At 39.3% G+C, this 25,816-nt stretch overlaps 3 protein-coding genes across 3 annotated transcripts in view; all 3 read right to left on the bottom strand.

Annotated features, from left to right (window-relative positions):
- The window catches only part of LOC134748346 (serine/threonine-protein phosphatase 2A 56 kDa regulatory subunit delta isoform-like), an 83,436-nt gene extending 68,412 nt beyond the window's left edge, over positions 1 to 15,024 (bottom strand). The window contains exons 1-2 of the mRNA XM_063683121.1: positions 14,786 to 15,024; positions 14,608 to 14,655 (exon numbers count right to left, since the gene is read on the bottom strand). Of these exons, the coding sequence (XP_063539191.1) occupies positions 14,608 to 14,655 (48 nt within the window). The 5' untranslated portion in view covers positions 14,786 to 15,024. The remainder of the gene's footprint in view (positions 1 to 14,607; positions 14,656 to 14,785) is intronic.
- Positions 1 to 25,816, bottom strand: part of LOC134748361 (ATP-dependent Clp protease proteolytic subunit) — a 249,647-nt gene that overhangs the window by 38,002 nt on the left and 185,829 nt on the right. The window lies entirely within an intron of this gene.
- On the bottom strand, positions 15,594 to 22,316 carry LOC134748137 (dynein regulatory complex protein 9-like). The gene is made up of 10 exons (XM_063682841.1): positions 22,159 to 22,316; positions 20,369 to 20,508; positions 19,214 to 19,284; positions 18,620 to 18,788; positions 18,245 to 18,391; positions 17,680 to 17,785; positions 17,165 to 17,275; positions 16,687 to 16,770; positions 16,264 to 16,395; positions 15,594 to 15,825 (listed from the first exon to the last, which is right to left on the bottom strand). The coding sequence occupies exons 1-10, from the start codon at positions 22,258 to 22,260 to the stop codon at positions 15,637 to 15,639; spliced, it is 1,251 nt and encodes a 416-aa protein (XP_063538911.1). The 5' UTR covers positions 22,261 to 22,316; the 3' UTR covers positions 15,594 to 15,636.

The following is a 25,816-nucleotide window of genomic DNA, read 5'->3' as shown; positions in this document are numbered from 1 at the left end:
CCCGGCTGGCGCACTGAGAAACGGGTCGAGATTTTGTTTGAGTGTGCGTGCGGCGACGCGTAGATACTATGGCGCACACATACAAGTCGCGCGCGGTGCGTTTGTATGAAGATAACATACTTTGCCCTGTTTATACTATGCTATAAGTACTTACCTGCGGCCGCCTCAATTTTGAGGTTTTGCCATAGTAATTGCCGCACACCGCTATGGAACGGACGCCTGCACGCGCTTGCGCCGCCTTACGCGTAGTAGTCGCGTTTTGTTAGGGAGTGAATCTTCTGTGCTATCGCATCGCTTCATTCGAATTCCAATCGTAAATGTTTTGCGCATCGGAATCAAAGCAGGCCTATGCAGATTGGAGTACATCCAACCCAAGTACAAAATGTCACATATCACTAGAAGTTCGCAATGAAATTATGACACCGACTGAAGTTAAATGTCAATTAAGACTATTACCACGGAATAAATAATAGTACTACCGTACAGAAAGGACACTTCCTACAAAACCGAAGTTTGACAGCGATTCAGGGACGAACCATGTTGTCCCTTTCTAATGTATGGTATGATCCCTTTCGGCTATTTAGGGTTGTCAAAATCATTATCTTATCTGTGGTCGTGCACGCAAAGGGACGTCAAGTTGTGTCAACCCTAATAATTTCTCGGAGCAATGTTGAGCCGAAGGGAGCCGAGAATACCCAAAAGGAGTGTCCCCCCCACTGCTATAACGTAAATGAGATTCTAAGAACAAATTAAATTACTTTTTATGAGAATATTAATTACATTTATTTCGGTTCGTAAATGAGATTTTTTGTCACACTGTTAACTCACACTGGTAATAATTCATTAACTTTATTGCAAATACGGAAGGTTCACCTATGGTCAGTGAAGATGTGGTCAGTATGTCAGTGGGCATAAGGTCGCATGTCATACAGGAGCCGTGTGAAGATGGGACTCTGTCGCTGTAAGTTGGGGTCATGAGCCGCTGCGTATGCAAATTGTGCCCGGTGACGCTGGGGCACCGTTAGTTGCCATCATAAATTGTAAATAACGCAATATGCGACTTCGTGGGCTTATGATCAAACCTGTGATAACTCGGGGCACATTTTAGCTAGGGATTTGATATCGATAAAAAAGATGTAGATATAATTATATTTTGCATCCGTCAGCCGCCCATTAGTAATTATATTGTCAAAATAGTTTTGATAATGAGTTCTTTATCAAAACTATTTTTACAATATAATGACTAACTACAAGGACTACTAACTAAGGACAAGTGCGATATACAACAGAATTTCATCATCTGTGAAAATTTCAACTGTCTAGCTATCACGGTTCATGATATACAGCCTGGTAATAGGGTCCCGTTTTTACCCTTTGGGTACGGAACTCTAAAAATGTAGATTAGCAATAAAGATTCTTAAGTCCTCAGCAATAAGATAGTAATTTAAACCAGGAGTTAAGAGCCATACACTTTAGTGCCAAGAGCTTTAATTCCAGACGGGGTAGAGAAAGGACATAGCGATAATAAAATCTACTGAAAATAGTTCCCTAGGCCAAACTGAGCAAACTCGTTAATTTTCTTTAAAATAGACCGCAGTATTCGTACAGAACACAGTGTATATATATGTATGCAGTAACTTGACAATTAAACTTAGTTTTGCAACCTAGAAGTAATTATGTGATCGGTGAGTGAGTGTCAGTGACAAAAGTAAAGAACTTTGACATGCAATAATTCTTAAACTACAAGTTCAAAACTAAATGTTTTTGGGAATATATGTAAGCCATATCACGCCCTATATGTCACTGAAAATTCAGGGTTCTAGCTTTAGCCAGCACAAAATAACTAGACGTCGAAAATGGCCTGAATAGCTTCGAGTTGTTTTGCTCGACTTACCTGTACTGTGTATACAAACGTGCAAAAATAATAAGGTCAATGTGGAGAAGACCGTCTGTAAGGGTCTCCCTACATATGTCGACGCGGAATCGGCAAAAGCCGATAGAAAAAACCTTTATGTCTGCGCAATAAGAGCGAAAGAGGCGTCGGCACGTCGGCAGGCGTCGGCCGATGCGAGCCGAGCCGAATGACGGCTTTTGCCGATTCCGCGTTGACATATGTAGGGAGACCCTTACAGACGGTCTTCTCCACATTGACCTTATTATTTTTGCACGTTTGTATACACAGTTCGCTTACTGTGTTTAAGTCTATGTTTAAACCATAAAAAACAAGCTAACATTCGTAGAGATTTACAACGTGTTAAGCGCCGTGTTTATAACACAACTCACCTGAGCTTTCTTGAACATGATGGACAGAGTACGCCCGCCAAAATTCGCCGCCGCAGTAGCAGACACGAACATTTTAAACAATTCAGTCCGACACAAACAGTCTGTGCTATTTTCAGAGCATTCCGATCAATAGCAAAAATTCAATAACATCAAAACTTTCGCGTCTAGTGCACAAACTATCACTTTCCTCATTTGGGCAAAAACACACGAACTTTCTCTACAAAATAAACATTCGATTGAGTGAGTCATTTATGAATAATTTGATTGGAAGGTTTCGGAGCATGTGCGTTGGAAACGGGTCTCTATTGTTTCCCATCAAGTTTCTAAAACCACGAGCGAGAGCTAGCGAGTGATTTGTAAAGTGGAATCTTGAGCGTTGCGAGTGTTTCGAGACACGAGGGTTAAACACACTTTGATACCGAGTGAAACACAAAATTTTCCACCATAATAACGCGAGGAAAATTGTTCTTCTAAAAATTAAAAACAAATGAACACCATTAAAATTAAATATTTATCATTCAATATCATTAAGTATTTAAAAGTCAATTATAGCAGTCAACATGAGGAAACAATCAAAATTTGCATCAACTTACTTTGCCCTTCTTGTGGATAAAATGCCATTTTCCCATTAGTTATTGAGGAATAACAAGAGCATTTACGAGCTGGCGTGGTAAAAAATATTATATCCTACAATTCCTACAAACCGGCGAAAATATCTAATGAGAATATTAGAGATCCTGTCGAGAATTACATGACAGCCGCGAAACTTACGGCCGCAACACTGGAACCTGAAGCATACTCATTTTATTACGTTCTTACGCTAAATTTGGAAGGCCAATTGTGAAGTTTGCACACATTTAAGCTGTCGGCGTTAGAGCAAGCCCAATATTTACAACGGACATGACATCATTCAGCGAGGCTCTTCCAAATTTAAATTGTGATGTAAACTTTTCGCACAGCTGAGATTACAAACTCGTGTTTGCAGTCAGTAATTTTTTTGGGAAAAATTGTTTAATTTCACTGATAAATCAAATTGTATTTACCTAAATACATTACATACTCTCGAGAGCAAAATACTAGAGACCGTCTACGTACCTATGCTAAGCTAATTGCACTGACTTTGACAGAACACAGTGTAGTAATGTATAAACTGAAATAAATATCATATACGAAGGAAAAAATTACCAAAGCCTCCAGTGTCCAGAGCTGGAATCGAACCAGCGTCCCCCGTTTACCGACACTTTGGCTTTGGTCATTTTTTCCTTCGTATATGACATTTATTTCAGTTCATAGTTTAAATAGTAGTGTGTCTACTTGAAAAAACACAAATTAAAAATATTTTCAGAGAAAATAATTTAATTTGTTCTTAGAGTAGTAATGTCATTATAAACAACATGAAATTATTATTTTCATTGAAATTGGATGTTTACGGTGACATTCCACACGTTGTATTGCAAAGTCCGTGTAGAGTCAGCTTTGTCCGGTACTATGAGAAAACCGTACTATGCTCGTTTACATTATATGTGGCTTTCCATCAGAGAAGGGTCTTTATGCACATGGAGCGTAAGAACCCTTTAGGCATGAAACGCCACATACTGACTCACGTTGCATATCTCTGAGTTTTGTGATTCTTGGACTCTTGGTTACCTATTCAATTATATGCACGAACTCGCGCATGAATTCATCAAAGTCAACATAAATCCAAAGCGATTTATTCCCGTCCCGAATCGTTGCACACGTGGCTCTCCCAAAATTTCTACACTGCTTGTGTATTCCTAATGGTCCAGCGAGTAGACCGAATGTCTCTTGTGTGACCTACAGATCCGAACACAAGTGAGAAAATTGGCGACAGGTTAGTTGTGGCTTGTGGCGACTTTAGTTACAAACGATAAGCTCCTATTTTGAAACGACAAACTTAAATGACATGAAACTTGGCGTGGACATTCAAGTAACATAATATATCCGGAATACAATACAAATAAAATAGACCGTGTAGAAGTTTGTCTGTAAAACTAATACCAGACATAGGTATAGTGTGGAAAGAATGAATGGGCCCTGGAGGGAAAGTGCCTTAAAATCATAAGTTAGCTCATTTTGCTCAAAGGAAATATTCTTTTATTTTTTAAAAGAAACAAAACTGCTTTCAAAGATTTTTTGAAATTAGCTTGTTTCACCCGGGAATCGAACCGACAAAAAACACGCAATTTTATTCTACTATTCGATACAGTTAATGTTAATGATAACATTTCTCCAAGAAACATTAGGCCTTACTAAACTCGTCTGTCGTACAAAATATCCATAAAATCGAATAGTTAGTATTCAAGAATATTTTTAGACAAGCAAAATTTAAAAGAAAATCAAAAATAAAATAATGTTTCCTTTGAGCAAAATGAACTAACTTAAGGTTTTGAGGCACTTTCCCTCCAGGCTGGACCCCTGGAGGGAAAGTGCCTCAACACATTCACTGTATCACAGTCACTGTATGTTACTTGAATGTCCATCATGCTAAGTTTCATATCATTTAAGCAAGTGTGACAAGATTCGTGTGACTCTTTCGGCTCGGCCACGACATTGCGCGACTAACGACGGCGGCGGCGGCAACCATAGGTTGGAGCGAGTCACATCGATCGGACCTTTCCTTCCCACCTATGGTTGTCGCCGCCGCCGTCGCCATTCGTGCAATGTCGTGGCCGAGCCGTGAAGAATGCTTTGGTGTAAACTTTGTCGCGAGGTGTACGTCACTCAAACTGTATAAATGTAAGCGTTTGGAACGCGACACTGCGCGTACGCCGGTCCACGCCCACTTTAGGCGGGGGGGCAAACAAAGTATTTATAGACTTGTTTATGTTTGGAAAGTGCAGATTGTGGGTGCGCTGCGGGGTAGCTGGCGAACTGACACCTTTATCGAGATGGGAAGGTTAAAATGTTCCACGTGCGATTCTATTTGTGTAAAAATAAATTCAGCTTACCCCTCTCAACTACTAACCAAAATAATGATAGTTGCTATAACTGTTCCAAATTTTAAGTATCTACGTCAAACGGTCTCCTAGTAAAGCGAATTTAACCGATGTTCAAGATTGAAGTTATTTAATAAGTGCTACGCGAACATAGCTTTGTACGGAGCACTAAAAAATATAGAAGTTACCGGTAATTTTCATACTAAATATTTGCCGATCGCGTTTTCTAAGGTTTGCTATTTCAGTTATTTGTAACCAGGCCACAAAGAGGTAGGTTCCTCGATTTAAAAATCGAACTTTCCGATACCGGAACAACAAAATAATAAAATTAAACAAAATTTTCAATTGTAGCATTTCACGAATAGCGATAAGTATTCCATTAAATAAAACACAACCCTTAACACTTGGAGTGCCCGGGGCCAAATATAATTGCTACTTCGATTCGAAATAAAATATTCTGCAAATGTTATTTGCTAATGCTCGTCAATATCAGCTTCATTTAATTGTATTGTGTGGGAGTAGACGCCCATGCACAATTTACAGGGTAAGTACAACCCTTGAGAATAACATGTTATTTTAGTGATAAATATTGAGCTGCTGAATGGAGTAAATAAATGCCAATATTTGTTACAAAATAAAAGGTCAAATTGCCACCGACGCAGTATATAAATTAGTGTTTATTCTCAAGCCTCTATACCTATAGGTACCCGTGATCATTTAATGTTTTTACAAAAAAAAAATTGCCGGAATCACTTTTTATGCTGGCGCCATCTATAAAGTATTTCGACCAGCCAACCCGATAGGTAGTAGGTATATACATTTATATACCTACCTAATGGATGTCGCGAATCGCGTGTTTTTACTTTTTTATAATGCATTTTTAAATAGCTTCAGGAATACTTACAATCCTGAATGCGAACGATGCAAAGTGATTACGTCATTGAAAGCAAATGCCAACTATGTGACGTCAGTTCAGGCGTCTATCGATTCGAGTCTACTAGTAACATGTAATTGCCAGAACTATATGTCCGGAATATTTTGACAAGTCTTTGATTGGAACTTCGCTTGAACGCGAACGTCAAAATGTAATGCCTACCCACCGTAAAACCACCCAATTATAGTCCAGTACCTACTCCAGTGCTACAATACAACTACTGACAAGTATTGATTGACAAGTTCAATCCGTAATTAAGTATCGGTACTACAAGAACTATTGTATAATAAAACATAATAAATAGTAAATAAATTTTTCACCTTACGCCCATGTGACGGTAGCGAAACGGCCAAGCCACATAATTTGACTAAGGTGTAGAGTTCGTGAAGTTACGGCTTGTAGAGTTTGAAACATGGCTCTACAAGACTTTTTGACATTGCGAGCCTTATGGTTTCGTCTTGGCAACATTTTACATGAAAATGTTTTTGGTGGGATTTCACTTATTTTTGTAAGTTGCTTATGACAATCTTCCATCCCCTAATTTAAAGGGTGGGGAGTGATTTACTACTAAAAATCCTGATACAGGTACTCATCGTCTTTTTGGTGTAGCTTGAGTTCTTCCATCTATGAAAATATTTTGCCTTAGAACTGCAACATTCAAATAATAGTCATACCTGGGGCCTATTGCATAAACAAGCTACAACTTTTAGTGTAATTACTGTATTTAGTGAGTGTGGTAGTAAAATCCTAATAGCATTAGCTTGTAGTTTATTATGCATTAGGGCCCTGAACGAAGACATCAAGACATTACACTTACAATTTGGACCATAGTTGGGAACTTTTAGACTATGGGTGGTTATACGGTACTGATTTGTGATTTTCCAGCTAAAACCAAGTTCACATTCTTCATTGAGTCTTCCGAGTCTTCTCTGTGACTCCACAAAGTTTTTTTATATTCCACCAATTACCTAGGGCATTACATTTATTTAAGCGTATGGCGTAACATTGTAGGCAATATATGCCAATAGTATAACTTATTATAAGTCGACATCGAGGCTACTTGAATTAAACTTGTCATAAACTTATCTTCTTACAGACTCGAGATCTTTATTTTTAGCCGCCCCTTGGGGAGGGAGAGGATGTGAAACTGAATGAACTGACGCAACTACATAATAGTATACGTACATACACATGCAGCAGTGCCAGCTTGTTCTTGGAACTCGGCCGGAAGTGCAGCTCTGTTTACTATAGTATACGGTATATAAATTGGATGGAATTAGTGCCACTACTATAGTTCAATGTATGTGCCCCAGCTAGGGTTATCAGATGTAAAATTCAAAATCTTGATATAATTCCAGAGATGACATACAAGACCCTTTAGCAAGGCAGCGCATTGAGTATGCATTTTTGTTTTAGGCGATGCCGCTTGGCACGATTGTTTCTTAGGTAAAACAAAGCTGATTTGGCCCGGTAGCCACAAGATCGTACCGTGCATACCCCCAAAAAGGGGGGTGAGAGGGTCGGCCATTTATGCTATATTTCTTCCTGTTTTTAGCAACTCGGGCAAGTTATATATCATTTTAGTATAATTTAGGGACGAGGAATTCATTTTTGAAATAATTATTATACACCTATTCATCGAATTTAAACTGTTGTGAGACATACCTATTACCTATGCATACAAAAAAAATTGTATAAAAAATTAAAATGTTATGTAATTTTTGGGCCAATTTTGACTGTTACAATGACAGTGTGGCGATTTGCACTAAATAAAAAATTGGACAATGTAGCCCATTTTCTTCTTCATTTAAGATTATTTTTTGTTGTCAAGTATTACAAAAAGTTTGACTCGTAATACAACGAGTACAACAAGCGACGAACTTCAATTCATTTCTAAATCTTTTACTTCGAAACTTCTTTTCTTTCTTACGAAGTTTTGAATGTGAGTTGCATATAACACCTTTAAACCAACAGACACTGAAATTCGGTCCCCACTCTCCCCAGGCACAAAACTCCTTGATCCTCAATCTATTATTCCTTCCATCTACAAGTCTTCAGTAGATTAATCTCAGTCACAATCCCGACAAACCAAAATGTCTGGGTAATCATATCATGGGGCAGTTACGAACAAAGTTCAAAGATAATCTGTCTCCATCTCAATCACTCATGCAGTGAGATGCAGATAACCGAATTCTTCTATGTTCGCGTCGCGGTATTCTCTTGGTGGAAAGTCTGGCAACCCACGCCACATCCCCTAACCTACAATCTACAAAGAGAACAGACGAGAAACGCGTCAGAGTGGAAACTAGCCTACACGTGTTAATTGGAATCCTTATTTGAGGAATCGATCGCGCACACGAGCTTCCCGGAATAGATGGAATTACTAGTGTTGTCAGAGATTTGCAAATTGTGCAATATAATAGGATAATAATAAGATTGTAATGTTTGCTAACCATGTATGGACCTTTTAGTCTGAAATAAATGTTTTTTTTTTATTTATTTTTACTGACGAGCGATTGACTGTAGCAGCCATACCTTATGAAAAGTGGCCAGAGACTAGAAAAGCTCAATTGTTCGGTCATATCTTATTAGATTTTGCTTACAAGAGACCTAAATCGTATTTGTCTAGGAATAAAAATGACGGCAATTCCTGAGCAGTTTGCAATAATAATGACGAAGCAACGTCTCGCGGATAAATGATAAGTTAACATAATTAACAACGTAAGGATTGCATTTACCCTACACTTTGGACGTCCAGTGATGAAAAGGGGAAGGTAAACTTAAGTCGTGCAATTTTTGTGCACACTCCAAAATCACTGGGAATTATTTTTAATGTGCTTTATTTATTTCCTGTGCTTCGGCTTGTAACTTCAAATAACACTTAACCATCATAACAGTGTATCTTCGCGGCACCTACGTTCTTTCATAAACGCAGCTTTTTTGGTTATAATTAAAAAATATGTAAACTTACTACTTACTGTTTCTATATTTAAAATTGTATTTGATATTTCATTTCCGATTGGCCTAGGTTTATTGTCCCATTCACGTCATAAAATCTCTCGACACGACAACACAAAGAGTCAACTACCCCATTCTATCGTTTGACAGTACGACACCCCTAATTGATATTAGATTAATACATTGTAGCTATTATTGCCAATTAATATCTTGCGCAGTAAATGGCGCGGGACACCGCTAGCTATAAATAGTTTCCCTGACAAGTTAAGTGCGTGAAGGTTCGGTGAGGTCCTGTCTGACCCCTATAACTCTGAAGCCTCTCAGGCCCACACGTATTTGGGTTAATTAAATTTGAAGGGCGCTAGTTGTTATGGTGACGTCCTCTGGTCTCTTAAAGTAGGTAAAACCTACCTATAATTTTAATGACACAATTTATGCTTATAGGTACAGATACTAATTAAAGGACAGAAACTATGAGAACAGAACATCTGCTGAGAGTCCGAATCATTTTGAAATAGGTACTGAGTGACGTTATTACCAAGCAAATGGAATTGGGCGTGACGTGTTGCCAGGCAGAGTGAAGGCAGGTGGACCAAAATGTTAACGGATTGGTGGGTGGGCGCTATTGGATTAAAGAAGCGCCTGGCTTGTGCGTTAGCTCGTTGGGTGGACGACGTTCGGAAGATCGCGGGGCACTATTAGATGAGACTAGCCCAGGACCGGGATAAGTGGCGTACACGAAGAGAGGCCTATGCTCAACAGTGGGCGACAAGAGGCTAAAATGAAGATGACTAAGTGCTCCCATGTTTTTGCATATGATACAGTATAGAGTTGGCATCATTTTGTACACGTAGTATAAGTGAATTTAAATCGACTACGTGAAGTAATTTCAATGCACGAGGACGCCCACTCCTTGTTACCCGTAGTCCGTACTAATAATACTAATCTCTGTAGTGTGCTTATCGCGTAGGGGTTGCATCGGATTCTCAGATTAAAACTGAAACTACTACGAGTATATGTATAAAAGTATGGGTAAAAATAGTAGTGTAGTATAGGTATGTATAGTTCGCTTCACGCAATGACTCCGAGGAATTCTCAGTTTCATTCAATCAACTCCCGTATTGACGTACTTAGTAGTTTTTGCAGAAACTGCGACAAGCGCAAGCGGGAGACCTTTTCAAACAAATGGAGTTGCAAGAGCCCTTTTTTCAGTCAGGATCGTTTTAGTCAAAGCTGCTTCTATATAAGCTTGTAAGTGGACACCTATGAACATTTGCAACACCCAACGTGTCAGACAAGCGTTACTATTTAGCTCAAAGCGTTTATGATTATGAGGATCCACTCTATTGACATCCAAGTGTACGGCCCCAGTGGCGACCGACCAGCGGCGGGGCGTGCTGCGTGCGTCGAGCTTCCAAGGGATTTGAACACTATGAACAATGCACCGAGGCCGCTCTCATACGCTTGCATTTGTTTAATATGGATGCGCCGCCATCAATTCAGTTTGCAAGCTGAACTGACATTATACTGTCGAATGTCACTCCTAATAAATGTCATGTGTGCGAGCACGTGTTGACGATAACAATGCACATGGTATGCAAATCGTTAGCAGGTCACTGTCTCGAGTTACATCCGAGTGCTCTCATGTTACGCGTGCCATGCAATATGTTTGTTTACAAACGAGGTTATGAAAGTCGGAAGAGATCATGCAGAACTGGAGCGTTATTTGGTATTAAATACTGTACTATTAAAGATACGATAAAACCTAAGGTCGTCACAGGGCAATAATTCTCGTATTTGAATACGTATATACGTCGCTCAGGGCTCAGACACAGTCAGAAAAGAAGAGCTACGCTTTTTTGTGCTCTACCGACCTTTTGAAATTGGAATAGGTACATGTACAAGTACAAACACAAGAGTTAGAAGTGTTTTAGACATGTTTTTCTACTCCAGCACTATTATTTGTAGATTAAATGACTGCCAGTGAGATCGAAATCAACTTCATAAGAAGCGCGGCGAGCCGGGTCCCGGCGCAGTGTTATAAGGATCCTAACAGCAGTGTTCTTAGGGATATTCATACAATATTATGCAACTGTTGTTTTTTTTTTTTTTTTTTCCCACGAGCCGTGGCAAAAATGCCGAGACAACGCGAGGAAGTTATATCAAATGACAATGCAGCTGCTCTGTATTATGTTGATATTAACTAATAAATAAATAGGTAAGTAGCTAGATTTACGCAATGGGGCGCGACGGCACTACCAAAGCGCTAAGACACAAGTATGAATACTAAGAATTTTAATAAAATTTGAAGTCAAAAAAAACCCGCGATTGAAAAAAAAATGTGATTACATACATACCTATTATGGAAGAATTGATCCTATATAGTATATTTACGCTAAAAAAATAGGAAGGCAAGGAGAGTTCTAGGAATTTCAAAGCCCTATTTAACATTTTTACCCTTGGACTCGTTAGAAAATCTCTCCAATTTAAAAAGTTCATCATTGCGGAAAATAATAGTTCAATGCAGTTATTTAGTTATCTGTGTATATTGATAAACATATTTGGCATATAGGTATTTCATCTATGCAATATGTCTCTATTTTTTTCTATGCAATATAGTATATAGTATATACCATAAATATTGGTTCATAACTAGACTTATTTAAACTAAGCACGCATTTTCCCTAATTTTAAAATAATATCAGACGAGTGCATCCCTAGTTTTAGTTAGAAGGCAACTGGAAGAGTGTTAAGATAAGGTTTTACATAAGATTTTGGATTTTACGGGTCTGGGTCATAATTCAATACACTTCCACTTATAACTTCAAAAGACACCAATGCAGTCTGTAATTTTTAAGACTAAGTATGTTTTCCCAACTAAACATACTTTCTCTTAGAATTAAGTAGAGGACCCCAAGAGCCTTCAGGTTGCAACCAGGTTAGCACTGAGATGTGAATTGACATGATTATTTCGTTTCTAGAGGTCATAGTTTAACCATTACACCTATACGTCCAATAAAGCTTAATGCAGTCATGTAACACCGAACAACACACCTACACTTTACACACACATACAATTTAAATTTAAAAATTCAAATTTAGCACCGCGAATTTTTCGAATACCGCAAACGCGTGCGTTATCGCAAAACTGCGTAACGTACACTACGGAGAAATCATCCATGGTGCCAAATCTCTGTGTTTACATACTCTAAACAATAATACTTGGGTAAACTGTGAAGTGTTTAAACTGATTGTAAGGTCATTTATAATGATAACACTATGTATATCAGCTTAATAGGTACTAATTCTGTACCGTATCTTTGTATGTTCAAGGGTATTATTAGATTTTGATCTGGCAATTCTATATCAAACTGGGTAACGTCATTTTGATATGGTAATACTATTTTTTGTTCTTAGGGTTCCGTACCCAAAGGGTAAAAACCCTATTACTAAGACTCCGCTGTCCATCTGTCTTTCACCCGGCTGTATCTCATGTTCATTACATAGTTAATTTTCACTAATAATAATAATATACAAAAATAAGCGAAGCTACTGGAAGCGAGTTTGATTTAAGACCTAGACAAGACCCTTCATAATATAATATATTACATATATACTATGTTGTTGGCAGTAGGTTTGTAATTGCATGACGTGAAGTGTATATCGTGAAGTGTATATCATAAGTATATCATTTGGTATAATGTGCTTGTAATATGATTATACTGAACAATAATATCACTATCACTTCAGGTACATTTGTAACAATGCAGACCTTGAATGAAAACATGTAATAAAACATGCATCATTGAATTTGGAATTGCCTTGTATTTTCTTGAATAACTTCTAAATTGCTTATCCTAAAATTATAAAAAACATATATTTGAGATTCTCACAATGAGCTCTTTTATTTAATATGTAACAATAGTTTAAAAAACTTTATTTTTTAATTTTCTCATTTACCGCCCAAAAGTGGCCCCAATGTTTAAATTTCATTTATTTACGTTACATGTTCGTCTTTGGGTCACAAACTTACATATGTATACCAAATTTCAACTTAATTGGTCCAGTAGTTTCGAAAAAAATAGGCTGTGACAGACGGACAGACAGACAGACGCACAAGTGTGATCCTATAATAAGGGTTCCGTTTTTTCCTTTTGAGGTACGGAACCCTAAAAATACCCCTCAATCAAAGTCCTTATTAAGTTTCCTATCACTTTGATAGCTTCTAAAGAGTGAGAGTGTGAATGAGCTTCCTAGGTTAATCAAATCAAAAGGAAACCACTGAAACCAGATTTGAAAAATTGATTAGTTATAAGTTATTATAGAGATAATATAGATAAATATTATCTCCAGTAGTTCATACTGATTCTCACAAAGAACAGGAATATTCTGACTAGTTTCTCAAGCGTGGTGTAAAAGGATAATATCAATAGGAAACAATTATATGTTTACACGCAAAAACACAATCGGACACCAATTCAAAGACTGAAACTGGTTACTAATATATATCAATTTGACGACCGGTCTGGCCTAGTGGGTAGTGACCCTGCCTATGAAGCTGATGTAAGGGCATTTATTTGTGTGATGACACAGATATTTGTTCCTGAGTCATGGATGTTTTCTATATATTTAAGTATTTGTATATTATATATATCGTTGTCTGAGTACCCACAACACAAGCCTTCTTGAGCTTACCGTGGAGCTTAGTCAATCTTTGTAAGAATGTAACTTTGTTTGGGGTAGTTAGGAGATGAACATATAGTTTATTTGTGTCCGGTTTTTCGATATCTTGAATAGTTCTCGAGATATCATCTCTTGATAATTTATTTGGGGCTTGCAATTTTATCTTGATATCTACATCAGTGAAGCTACTAGGCTGTTTGATAACATTTTCGTATAAATCAGGTGTCAAATTCATTTATGTTATCACATTGACACCCGTCCTAAGTAAAAACAAAATTAAAAACATTTTTTTTTACTCTTCACACTTAAACCGCTGAACCGATGTTGGTGAAATTTGTATAGAGATAGTTTGAGTCCCGGAGCAGGACAAAGGATAGTTATTATAACGAAAATCATCTTTTGAGGGTGTGAAAAATGGGGTGGAAGTTTGTATAGGGATAGTTTCCGATATAATCGAAAAATGGGACTTTCAAACCCCCCTCCCCCGGCTCAAGGGCAACAGCTGGGGACTTTTGATATGTTCACCTAACTAGTCCAAAGTTACGAAGTCAAACACTGTGTTACAAGCATTTCCCTCTATAACTTTTTTTGAGCATTCGTTGCCTGACGACTGAATAATTTGGTCGGGCGTTTTTTCTAATACTTCACAGATTGGCGCAAATAAAACGTTGAAGGTTAAAGTTTCACTAACAATTAGCTCATAATAAGAATGCTGTAAATATTTCACCGTAAACTCCGCCGACGTGCCGTCTCAAGATTATTAGTATTACAATTACATTATAAACAACTCACCTCAGAGTCACTGTCTCCGCTCTTATTTTTGTCCGTTTTCGTCTTCATCTCCTGCGAAATACACTTCTCACTCAAACTCACTGTAAACACCGATATTTTGAACACCAAAACGAATTTATAAACTTATGTTATGCGGAATCGAATACCATCAACGAACTGACTGACTTGGCATGTACACACTTACGTTTGGTAGGTGTACGGAGACCGTAGCAAAATGCCGATAGCACTATAATTTTATATTTTTCTACGCAGTCATGCGAAAACTTCGGGCTGGTACTTTGTTCCGTGAGTCTTCTATATTATTTTCGAACTCACCTTTTCATTTTGTGGCATGTTTTATTAGTAAATAACGCTAAAAATTCAACTTTTTGATAAACAGACACATATAGGAAGACAATTTTGCAAAACGCGCGTTATGATTGGTTGTAAATGATCACGTGACTCCATTGACGTTTGCAATGCTGGAAAGTAGTGATGTGGGCAAATTATGTAACGTCAAACTAAGTCGACTCGTTGAATCGATTTTCTATCGATTATTGGTGGTTGGTTGTGCAAGATACAAGGAAAATAATGTCTGTCTCAAAGAGTAGTATAATATATATTTGTCTACAAGGCAACAAGGTAGTTGTAATGATTGTAATGAATTATTCAATATTAAGTCCCTGACGTCCGTTTGTCAGAGGCCAATTCCCAAACGTGTTGGTCGATTTAAATGTAGCTTATTCATTTCAATTTAGTATAGCAGACCCTCGAAACTCAAGTCGAAAGCTCAAGGGTATGTGCGTGCATTGTAGGGTACAATAATCATAAATTCCGATGTAGGCCATAGATTAGTATATGTTATTACTATGTAGGCCACATGACAGGAAACCTCGCACGGGAAATATATATGGTACATAAATGAATACATAGGTACTACATATATTTATAGTTCAAAGTAAGTTTGTCACTGAAAACTCGTATAACCTTTGCAAATAAAACACCACTTGAATAATCCCTTCAAAAACAATTTTATTAGCTAAAGACTTGCTACTTCTTTTTCGGGGGTGGCTTCTTCGGTGGCTTGTACGGCCCGAGTTGCCTTCGGACGAGCAAGCCGCGCCACCAAGCTTGCACGGTGATAGCCGATTTGTTCATGGTCTCGCGGTACTGGCGCTCCTTCTCGCGCTCATCCTTGAAGTGGATCCAGTCTTTCATGAGTTTGTCGTGCTTTTCGATCTGCGGAATAAAAGAAAGAATTAATTAGGAGGGAACTTTAGTCTCCGGAAAATAAGATCATGCTCTTTAACACAAGCGATCTGTAAAGCCCGCTCCAGACTACGCGGCGCGGAGCCGCGAACGCGAGTGTACTAGTGTAGATTTCGCTGATTAGCGAACTAGACTCCACACTCGCGTTCGCGGCTTCGCGCCGCGATTCGAGCACGAGTGTGGAGGGAGCTTAAAGATAAAAAATGTAACAGTTGCACAACAATGGGTTCAATTTAGTCCGGGAAACTCGTCGAGCGGTGTAAAAAATCAGTTGATATTTTTTTTACAGCTCGGCCTTCGCACGTCGGTGCGTTGTTTTCGGACGCTCTGGGCCCTTCGCGGGCCACGGTCTTCGGCCTTCGCAAAAGGCATGGCCTCGAACATCATAGCCAGCCCTAACGGTATTACCGTGTCCTCCAATGCCATTCTCTCGTCACGTGCGTTTTGGTAGTCATTCTTCTTTATTTGTATTTTCAAATCGATTTTTTCCATGTCCTTGTCATATTTTTCCATCCACCTTTCGACTTCTTCCAATGTTTCCTGAAACATATATGAAATTGTCAGATTTTTCGTGTACGGTTAAGATGGGAGTACGCAAGTTGCGGAAAAAAACCAAAATATTGGAAAAGCTCACAAATATGGGGCTTAGGTAAGAAAATAAAATGTGTAAAATCGCCAACCCGTTGGCTCGATGTCATGAAAAATAACCTGCCAAAAAGGAAAATCTTTCGCATTTGGCAAACCTTGGTGCCTCAAACCCATTTCAAACCATACCCCATATGGCTATGACTTTCGGTCATAAGAAATAACGAAGAAGAAAGTAAAACACACGTTAATAGCGATGTTGATGAGTAGCTCCACCTCAGTATGCACACGCTGCTCGTTATCAGTGCGTTGCTTGAAGTACTCAACCACCTGTATATAAAAATAAATATGTACATATTGTTTAAGTGTAGAAAGTCTCTCATGAAGTTGACGGTATAAAGTTAGAGCTTATTAGGAATAAGGGGAATCAGGACTCTAGTTAGATTAGTATGCTACATCGTTCTTATTTGAGTTTCCTACATGTTAAAATGAGGATAAATACACCTAGATCAGAGGGCCTACCGCAAACACAGAAGTTAGAAAATTACAAGCATTTTTATATTTTACACCAGCTAAGGCGTAATTAGAGTGGCAGAGAAAGATACCCGCCATTTGCGAACTTCGGTGTTCGCGGTAGGCCCTCAGATCTGCTTGACTCATGGGCATTTTGTCGTATTACTTTTTAATTGTTGTTTTAAGGCGAGTCGCGGGTGAGTAAACAGACCTGTGATGGCGTATACTCGGAGTCGTAGATCGTCTGGAGATGCTGTTCGGTGCGCGCGCGCTCCCAGTTGTTGACGTAGCGTGTGCACGTCTCGGCGTTTAAAGTGAAATCCTGGACAGAAAATATTTCTTGATATGGTGTTCACACAGCGGACCATCAGCCGTAGCAGAATCCCGGGACAAACGTTATGATAAATTATTATGGTTGTATGGACCCTAAGTCAGCTATCCGAATAGTTACGATTAGCGAGTTGATGGGCGAGTTACAAATTTCACTTTACAGAAGAGTTTTTTCAGAAAATGATCTCGCTAGGATTGAAATCGGTCAGATATCAATATTATTATTTCTTACATGCACCAGACATCTAGACAGCTATTTTCACGTATCGTATTTTTCTTGCGCGAGAATATAGTCCATCGTCGCTTCCTCGGTGTCGCCTAACCTACAAACCTATAACCCATAACCAATCAGGAGGATAGAGAGGAACACGGACTTTTTACTAGTTTATGCGTTACCTCCACTTGTGTGCGCAGATCGTCGATGATAGCGTTAGTATCGTAAGTGACGGACTTGATGTGGTTCCGCTGTTGTCGCAGTTGTCGGTTCGTGTCTCGTCGAAGTCTACACAAACCAAAATGTCATTATCACATTTGGGTAGATATTAGTAAATAGGTTCTCAATAAAATCTGAAAGCTAAAGAAAAGGTCGATGGACTATGTGGAATAAGTAGTGAGGGAATGATGACATGATGGTTGAACAAGGAAGTATGGAAGAAAAACACGCCGCGCTACGCCCAAGTAAATGATATTACGGAAGCGGATTATAACAGCAATAGGTATTGTGTATTGTATATGTCGGCTGCCGATCGTAAGATCGGGCAGATGAGAGTAGTCACATTAAACTTATAGATAGGTACCGTAGGAAGGAAGAGTAAACTGTCCAGAAATAAGAGCCCCCGCATGCGGGGCTCCGTCGACTCAGGGTACAAGACAAAGATTTTCACGTTTCACGATATGCCTAGGAATTTCACGATCTGCCTGATCTTACGATCGGTCGCCGACATATATATTGCAAACGTACATTCTATGCCTAGCCTCAGCCTCCTGGAGTTCTGCGCGGTAGTTGTCCCGGTCCACGATCTTCTTCACATGCTCGGCGAGGATTCCGTAGGACTTGTTCAGCGCTAAGTCCGTGTACGAGGTCTGTAGCACTTCCGCTAGATAATTCCTGGGGGAGAAACAGCGTCAGTGACAAGATATCCGAAAATATCTACTTATCATTACTGCCTCCTCAAATACTTCTTGGGCGATGTGAATAAAAGACTAAAGTTGCAGATGTTGTTGGATTGTAGGTACACATTATGTATTTATGAACTTGACTGTACCAAAGGGTAAAAACGGGACCCTATTACTAAGACTGTCTGTCCTGCACTGGGCCGGTTTTTTTACATAGTACCTGTCTGCATCCAGCTTGTTGAGCTTGTATTCGTTACAGTCCAAGTGTTTAGGGTCGATGCCGTCCAGGACATCTTTGAACAAGGGCTGCTTCACACCAAACTTTATCGCCAGCAGTAACCCCATGTCCGACTGTAGCTTGCTTATGCGCATCTCTGTGTTGCACTCAACTGTGAACGATTATATGGATACTTTAGTCCGGCAGTGCCGAAGACAATTGATGGACTGTACTGTATTGTCGGTTCCCTAACCTAACATACTCCACTCCACTTTTCTATACAATGAGTATGGCAACTTCGTTACTTAAGTTGGGGCACCGACCGTACCTAGCTAAGAACTATTAAGTTATACCTAGAATATTGTTTTGCGAAAAAAACTTAATTCTAATTAGACAGTTTGTGTCGATGGTCCTTTGGGTATAGTAAGCAATAGCCGTATGCAGCTAGCTATACAGGTACGAGTAAAATATCATGCAATGTAAAAGTGCAAGCAGTTTACATGCAAAAGCATGTAATCCTCCTAATATTTATGCGTAGGTAAAAAGTATGGTTCATTTGACCCTTGTTCAAATTGTGGCGTTACTCGCACGGCGTACCTAATATCCGCAACTCTGTGATGGTGTCCTCGAAGACAGTAGCAAATAACGACGCCTCGAAGTTGGGTAATCTGAAATTATAATAATCTATCTTAAGTTTTTTTTTATTACGTAGGTACCTAACTATAGGTACATAGGTGTGTGAAATATTTAAGCCCCCTCCACACTCGCGCGCGAATCGCGGCGCCAAGCCGCGAACGTGAGTATGTAGTTGATTCCGCAGATCTGCGAATTAGCCTCCACACTCGCGTTCGCGGCTTCGCGCCGCGATTTGCGCACGAGTGTGGAGGGCGCTTGAAAGAAATCAGATTGATCTACGTTGGAAATTGCCTATCGGCTAAAGAAGGGTCGCTACAGACGTAATAACTTTGATGATATCATCCGTCGGGCCTTAGCCAGTGCGGGAGCACCGGCGGTTTTGGAACCGACCGGCCTCGCCCGCGATGACGGTAAAAGGCCCGACGGCATGACCCTCGTGCCATGGAAGATGGGACGGCCGTTGGTTTGGGACGCAACCTGTGCCGATACCTTAGCGCTATCCCATCTCCATGGCAACGCAGTGAAGGCTGGTTCGGCTGCCAATTCGGCCGAGCTCCTCAAGCGGCGCAAGTATGCAACCATAAATAGTGGTTGCATATTTGAGCCGTTTGGGGTTGAAACTATGGGGCCTTGGGGGGAAAGTGCCCATAGAGTTTTTAAGGAATGTAGCCGCAGGTTAGTAGAGTTGACGCGTGACCAGAGGGCTGGTTCATATCTAGCACAGCGGATCAGCATTGCCATACAACGTGGCAATGCTGCTAGCCTTCTGGGCACGCTGCCAATAGACGGTACTGATTTGGGGCAATTTTTTTATTTATAGTTTATTTTTAAGTTTAGTTTTTAATTTAGTTTGTAATTAGGATTTTTTTATACTTAGTGTTTAATAAAATGACCATACATGGATGATATTAAATAAAAATTAAAAAAATATTATTAGGTACTTTGATTTAATGACACGTTAATTTCTTCGTGTTTACGCATGACACAAGCACATTCATAACTCGAGGGCGAGCGGCAATGGCTCAAACCCGGTAGGTATATTAATATGATGTGGTGCAAAATCGGCCTGGTAATCGATAATAATGACAATTCTGCTGGTATTTTGGGCTTACTTACCGATAAATATCGTCAGTACTGGTCATAGAGCTCTTAATTGAGATATTTTGAAACTTGTAACAAGAAACGACAGTCTCCTGCGATGTCTCTGAATGTTTCTTTTCCATGAGAAATGTTATCGGCCTCTCTGGTTCCTGTGCCTAGAAATTACACCAATATATATATATATATATATATATATATATATATATATATATATTGCGAGCGCGTAGAACGATCAGTGATAATATATACTCTCCCGGCCGGTTTCGGTCACGGCGACTGTTTCAGTTCCGTTGTTACTATACGTTCGTGTGCTCGCGTAGCCGATTTTATTTGCGAAGACCCGTCAGTGATAATAAGAGCGAAAGAGATGGAGATAAACGATGATGCTTAGAGGAGGAGGAGTGTAGAGGAGGCAAGACATTCGCAACTCGCTGTTCGCCAAGGGCACACTAAACCTGCCAGGCTTGAGGTCGTGTTTGCAACTCCCGTTGAAAACCGTTGTCGCTTCCCTGACACTGTATCTATAGTCTGTAATAGACTCGAAGGCCAATGATGATGAGTAGACTTGAGTCAGAATTACGACTCTAGGCTTAGTAATATAGATCCCACCAAAAACATTTTTATGTAAAATGTTGCCAAGACGAAACCATAAGGCACGCACTGTCATAAAGTTATCAGATCTCTTGTAGAGCAAAGCTTCTAACTCTACAAGCCCTAACTTAACACTCTACACCTTAGTCAAAATATGTGGCATGGCCGTTTCGCTACCGTCACATGAACGTAAGGTGAATAATTGATTCACTATTCATTATTTTTTATTATACAAGTCCTTGTAGTAACGAAACGGTTAAGCCACATAATTTGACTAGGGTGTAGAGTTTGTGAAGTTAGGGCTCGTAGAGTTAGAAGCTTGGCTCTACAAGAGATCTGATAACTTTTTGACAGTGCGAGCCTTATGGTTTCGTCTTGGCAACATTTTACTTGAAAATGTTTTTGGTGGGATTTCACTTCTTTTTGTAAGTTGCTATCTTCCATACCTAAACTTAAAGGGTTACTATTAAAAATCCTGAAATACGTATCTGGAGGCATCTTTTACACGATCTGCTTTTGACTGATTCCCCATACAAACTTCAACCCCCTTTTCCCCTTAACGCTCTTTTCCACCCCCCTTACGAGGTGATTTTGGGGTTGAAAACTATTCTATATCCTTCTCCATAACAAAAACTATCTACATACCAAATTTCAACTAAACCTGTTCAGGGGTTATTAATTCCGCATACAAAATTCCACCCCTCTTTTCACCCTCTTAGGGGATAACATTTCAAGTTTTTGAATATTTCTGTTGTTTGTGTACTAAGACTATCTTACATTCCAAATTTCAGCTTCCTAGGATTTCAGGAAGTACTCTAAAGGTTTTGATGATCATCAGTGAGTGAGTTAGTGAGTGACGAAAATCTAAAGTAAAATCTGGTATAATCAAAACCCAAGTTATGAGGGTTCAAAAAAACGACGAAGCGCTTCGAGAAAAGGTAGGTAGTGCCCTTGCGCTTCACTTTGCTCGTCTTGGGCGGGGGCACTACCGTGCCCCCAGATTTTATGGAATATTGTCCATACAAACCACAAACCATGTTTACAATTGTACGATACATTTTGCTTTTGTAGACATAATCTATCAATTCTATCATCAGTAATTCAAAGTCATATTAACGGTTAACAATAAGTTAACATCATCGGGGTAGCGCAACGTACCTATCTATAATTAAGATTGAAAGTTTAACTTTGAATAACAAGTTAGGTGGGTATACCTTGACTTTCTGGGTGTTATTTTCTTCTATTGGTTCATTTGAATAAATAGTCGCTCTGCCCCAGGGGCCCTCTGCCACGCTCATAATCCTATTTTTATTCATGTTGTAAAATTACTAAGATATTAAAACTACAATATGTCGCCAAAAATGTCACTGTTGACAAATAGTGACAAGCTCAGTGCAACAGTACTTAAACAGTACAGTGCTTTTTTTTTTGTTTAATGGCATCGCGAGTACAGTACTATAGGTATAGACACCGAATAAGTACTTCATAGTGAATTTATGATATTACAGAAAATTGCACGTACACTTCGTACCGAAATAAATTACCCCTCCCCGCGGCCACCGAGTGACGGACAATTGCCAGAACGAACAGCGGAGTAAACGTAGTGGTTATATTTGGGTTATAATTATACTCTTTGAGCGGAGTGTCAGTTCGATTCGCGGCGCAATTCGAGATGGTCACATATTGTGCGATGCATGGTTGATTATATGATTATTCATTGCCGATAAAAAGGAGCTTTTTACTAAAAGTCGAAACGAATGAGGGCTATCGTTTTTTTGCTCACCAGTTGGCGCCTCTGTTGATGGTGGTCCAAAAGACTAAAGAACAGCTGTCAGTCATTGAAGTGACAAGTGACATTTCGAACTATGGAAAAGACCACCATCTACACTAGCGCCCCTAGCGGCGAAGTCATACGCGTTAGCCCTCATTAAGTACCTACTTAATTTTTTACAGATATTATTTAAGATTAATTTGTTGTTGTGTGTATAATTGTTTTTTCTTCTAGCCCGCTCCAGAATCGATTTCGCTGATTAGCGAACTAGACTCCACACTTGCGTTCGCGGCTTCGCGCCTTATTCGCGCACGAGTGTGGAGCGTCCTTCAGATTAGTATTCTGCAGTTTTTTCACTTTTTAAGCACAGATGCACAGATAATAAAACAGGACTCCATACCGGATGACGCTCCACCCCGCACCATGATGAGTTACCGCACCCCTTCCTTTACGTCTGACTGAAAACTGACAGAATAAATATCACCTTTCAGTTCGATTGCCACCGCCGCGCAAAATGCCCGCATATTGTGCCTTGTATGGATGCTTGTCGACTTCGAAGGATAAAGAAAGGAGTTTTTTTCGTTTCCCGAAAAACGAAAATAGGTAAGTAAGCAAAACACTAACATTGGATTTCTAATGGGTGGTACAATGTACAATTATTTATTTCGTCTGGCCAATTACACTTTGATTACTGCCAGTTCAATTTTTGTTACTTGCGTTTAGTTAGTGGTAAATGTGTATCGTGTTAGACAATTATTAAATAAAATAATAACATAATTTTATTGAGAACTCGCGTGTATTCCATCCATGTCGCGCGGCGGCCACGTGACTGTCACGTGACCGTAGTGCGTTCCAAAACGCATTGCTTAACTATGAAGTGTATGAACATGATACAAAATGTATAGGGCCCTCCACACTCGTTCGCGGCTTCACGCCGCGTAGTCCAGAGCGGCTTATGAATTCACACTTAAAGCAAAGATAGATATAACTCCGTAATAGATGGATACAGTCTAAGGAAAAAACGTGCCTCGAAAATCAAGAAAATTTGATTCTCGTTCAGAGGGCGCTACTAGCTTTGGCCAACTGTCGTATAGATGGCGTTGACGGTTTTGTTTGTTATTTAACAATTTTAACGCATATCAGTGAAAGAACATGGGTCAAAATCATAAAAATAATTAATGCAAATAAAAAAAAAAACATTTATCCATATCTAAATACATTTTATCGTATTTTAAAAAAAAAATATTTTTAGTTTTAAAGTGTGTCGACAGATGGCAGTGAATTTACTGGGGTTACAAAGTACCGCTCTAATGCTTAAAGCGCGCTCCAGATTACGCGGCGCGAAGCCGCGAACGCGAGTGTCGAGTCGATTTCGCTGATTAGCGAACTAGACTCCACACTCGCGTTCGCGGCTTCGCGGCGCGATTCGCGCACTAGTGTGGAGGGAGCTTAACACTAATCACGCCACAGAAACTTTGATTACGGAGGTAAGGCCACGGACTAGACGTCAGCGGAGCGACGAGCGTTTTATGGGATTTTTTGATTTTGTGCCTTTACCTAACCTAACCTTGGAATTTGTCTCAAATATTGAAGAGTAATATATTTCAATGATTAGCATCTTATAAAAAAAGATATACCTACTAATAACAAAACAAAGAAAGAACAAAATATTTATGTGCAACTTACTTTATTTTGAAGTTGGAATATCGATTCCAAAATCTACATATAGGTGACATTGGGGACTTTTTTGTGGTTTTGTTTTATTTTTATTCATTATAATTTTTGTTTTTTGCAGGTGCAGACAATGGGTCATAGCTTCTGGGCGATATGATTTAGCGAATAAAGATGCTAAGTTTCTATATTCAAGTTACTACCTTTGTGATTTGCACTTTCTGAAAACGGACCGCCTAAAAAAGAATTTAATAACTACAGCGGTTCCAACACAGAATCTGCCACAGGATTATGAGACCCGAACGAAGTCTACACAAACTGAAGACTCTGAACAGATCTCTACCCAAGATACAGACTTACAGGCGGCAGCTTCAAAAATTTCAGATCATTCAACACAAAGTAACAACTCACTTCGTAAAAGAAAACTTAGATGGGAAAATGGTACTGTGTGTAAAAACTGTAAAAAGCGGAAAAATTCTAAAAAACCATATGAAAATGCAGCGGATTCCCAACTACAGAAAAATTATTCTTCATGTACCCTCCAGTGACGTGACGTGTTCTTCTTCTTCTTTGGATGAAGGGATGATATGACTTTATTTGTAATGTAAAATTGGTTTTAAATTAAAACTAATAAAAAAATACACTACACTATTCCTCCCTCGTTTCTGTAGCGCATCAGGGATGTTCGCGACGGCGCGCGTGGACTGTTTCTATACTACCATGCGTGCACGCACGCGCAGCATCCCTGGTTGGTGCGCCGGGTGCGTGACAGTCCCAACAGCATCCTACGAATGATAGCGGATAGGGTTGACTGTCCCTACTTGTAAATTCAGGGTGTCCACTTTCTGGAAAGTCAGGAACGGAAATGATGGTCTTGGAAAGTCAGGGAATTTCAAGAGGTCAGGGAAAAATAAGAAAAAGTTCAAGGCATAAGTATGTAAAAAACCGGATCGTATTATCTATGTGAAGATTGCGGCAATCGGTGTCGCTTTTAACCACTTGTTCATGTTCAAACTTTGCTCACAAATTTTGCTGCAAACATTTTTTTTGCATTTATTTTAGTTGACACTTTTTTTAAACCACTAACATTTATTGAGCTTATATCTATTGTTTACCATGATTAATCAAAGATAGACAAAGATTTACCACAATTATGTTTAAGGAGTCGGGAATTTTCCCGATAAAAAAGCTTGAAACCCCCCAAACTTCTAGTGAATTTGACATTTTGAAAGACCTCTATCTACACTAGCGCCCCTAGCGGCGAAATTAAACGCGGTAGCCCTCATTGATAACCTTCTTCTTTTGAGATTTGGAAGTCGGTTAATAAGGGACCTTCCGATCGATGGTATCATACCTATTATAAGATAATTTATCAATATGTTACTACAAATCTATTATATATGTTACTACAGAAAGGCGCCAACTCTGCA

Source organism: Cydia strobilella, chromosome 16, assembly GCF_947568885.1.
Source record: "Cydia strobilella chromosome 16, ilCydStro3.1, whole genome shotgun sequence".
NCBI classification, from domain to species: domain Eukaryota; kingdom Metazoa; phylum Arthropoda; class Insecta; order Lepidoptera; family Tortricidae; genus Cydia; species Cydia strobilella.
The sequence above is the reverse complement of the archived record's forward strand: the minus strand, read 5'-3'. Positions and strand labels throughout refer to the sequence as shown.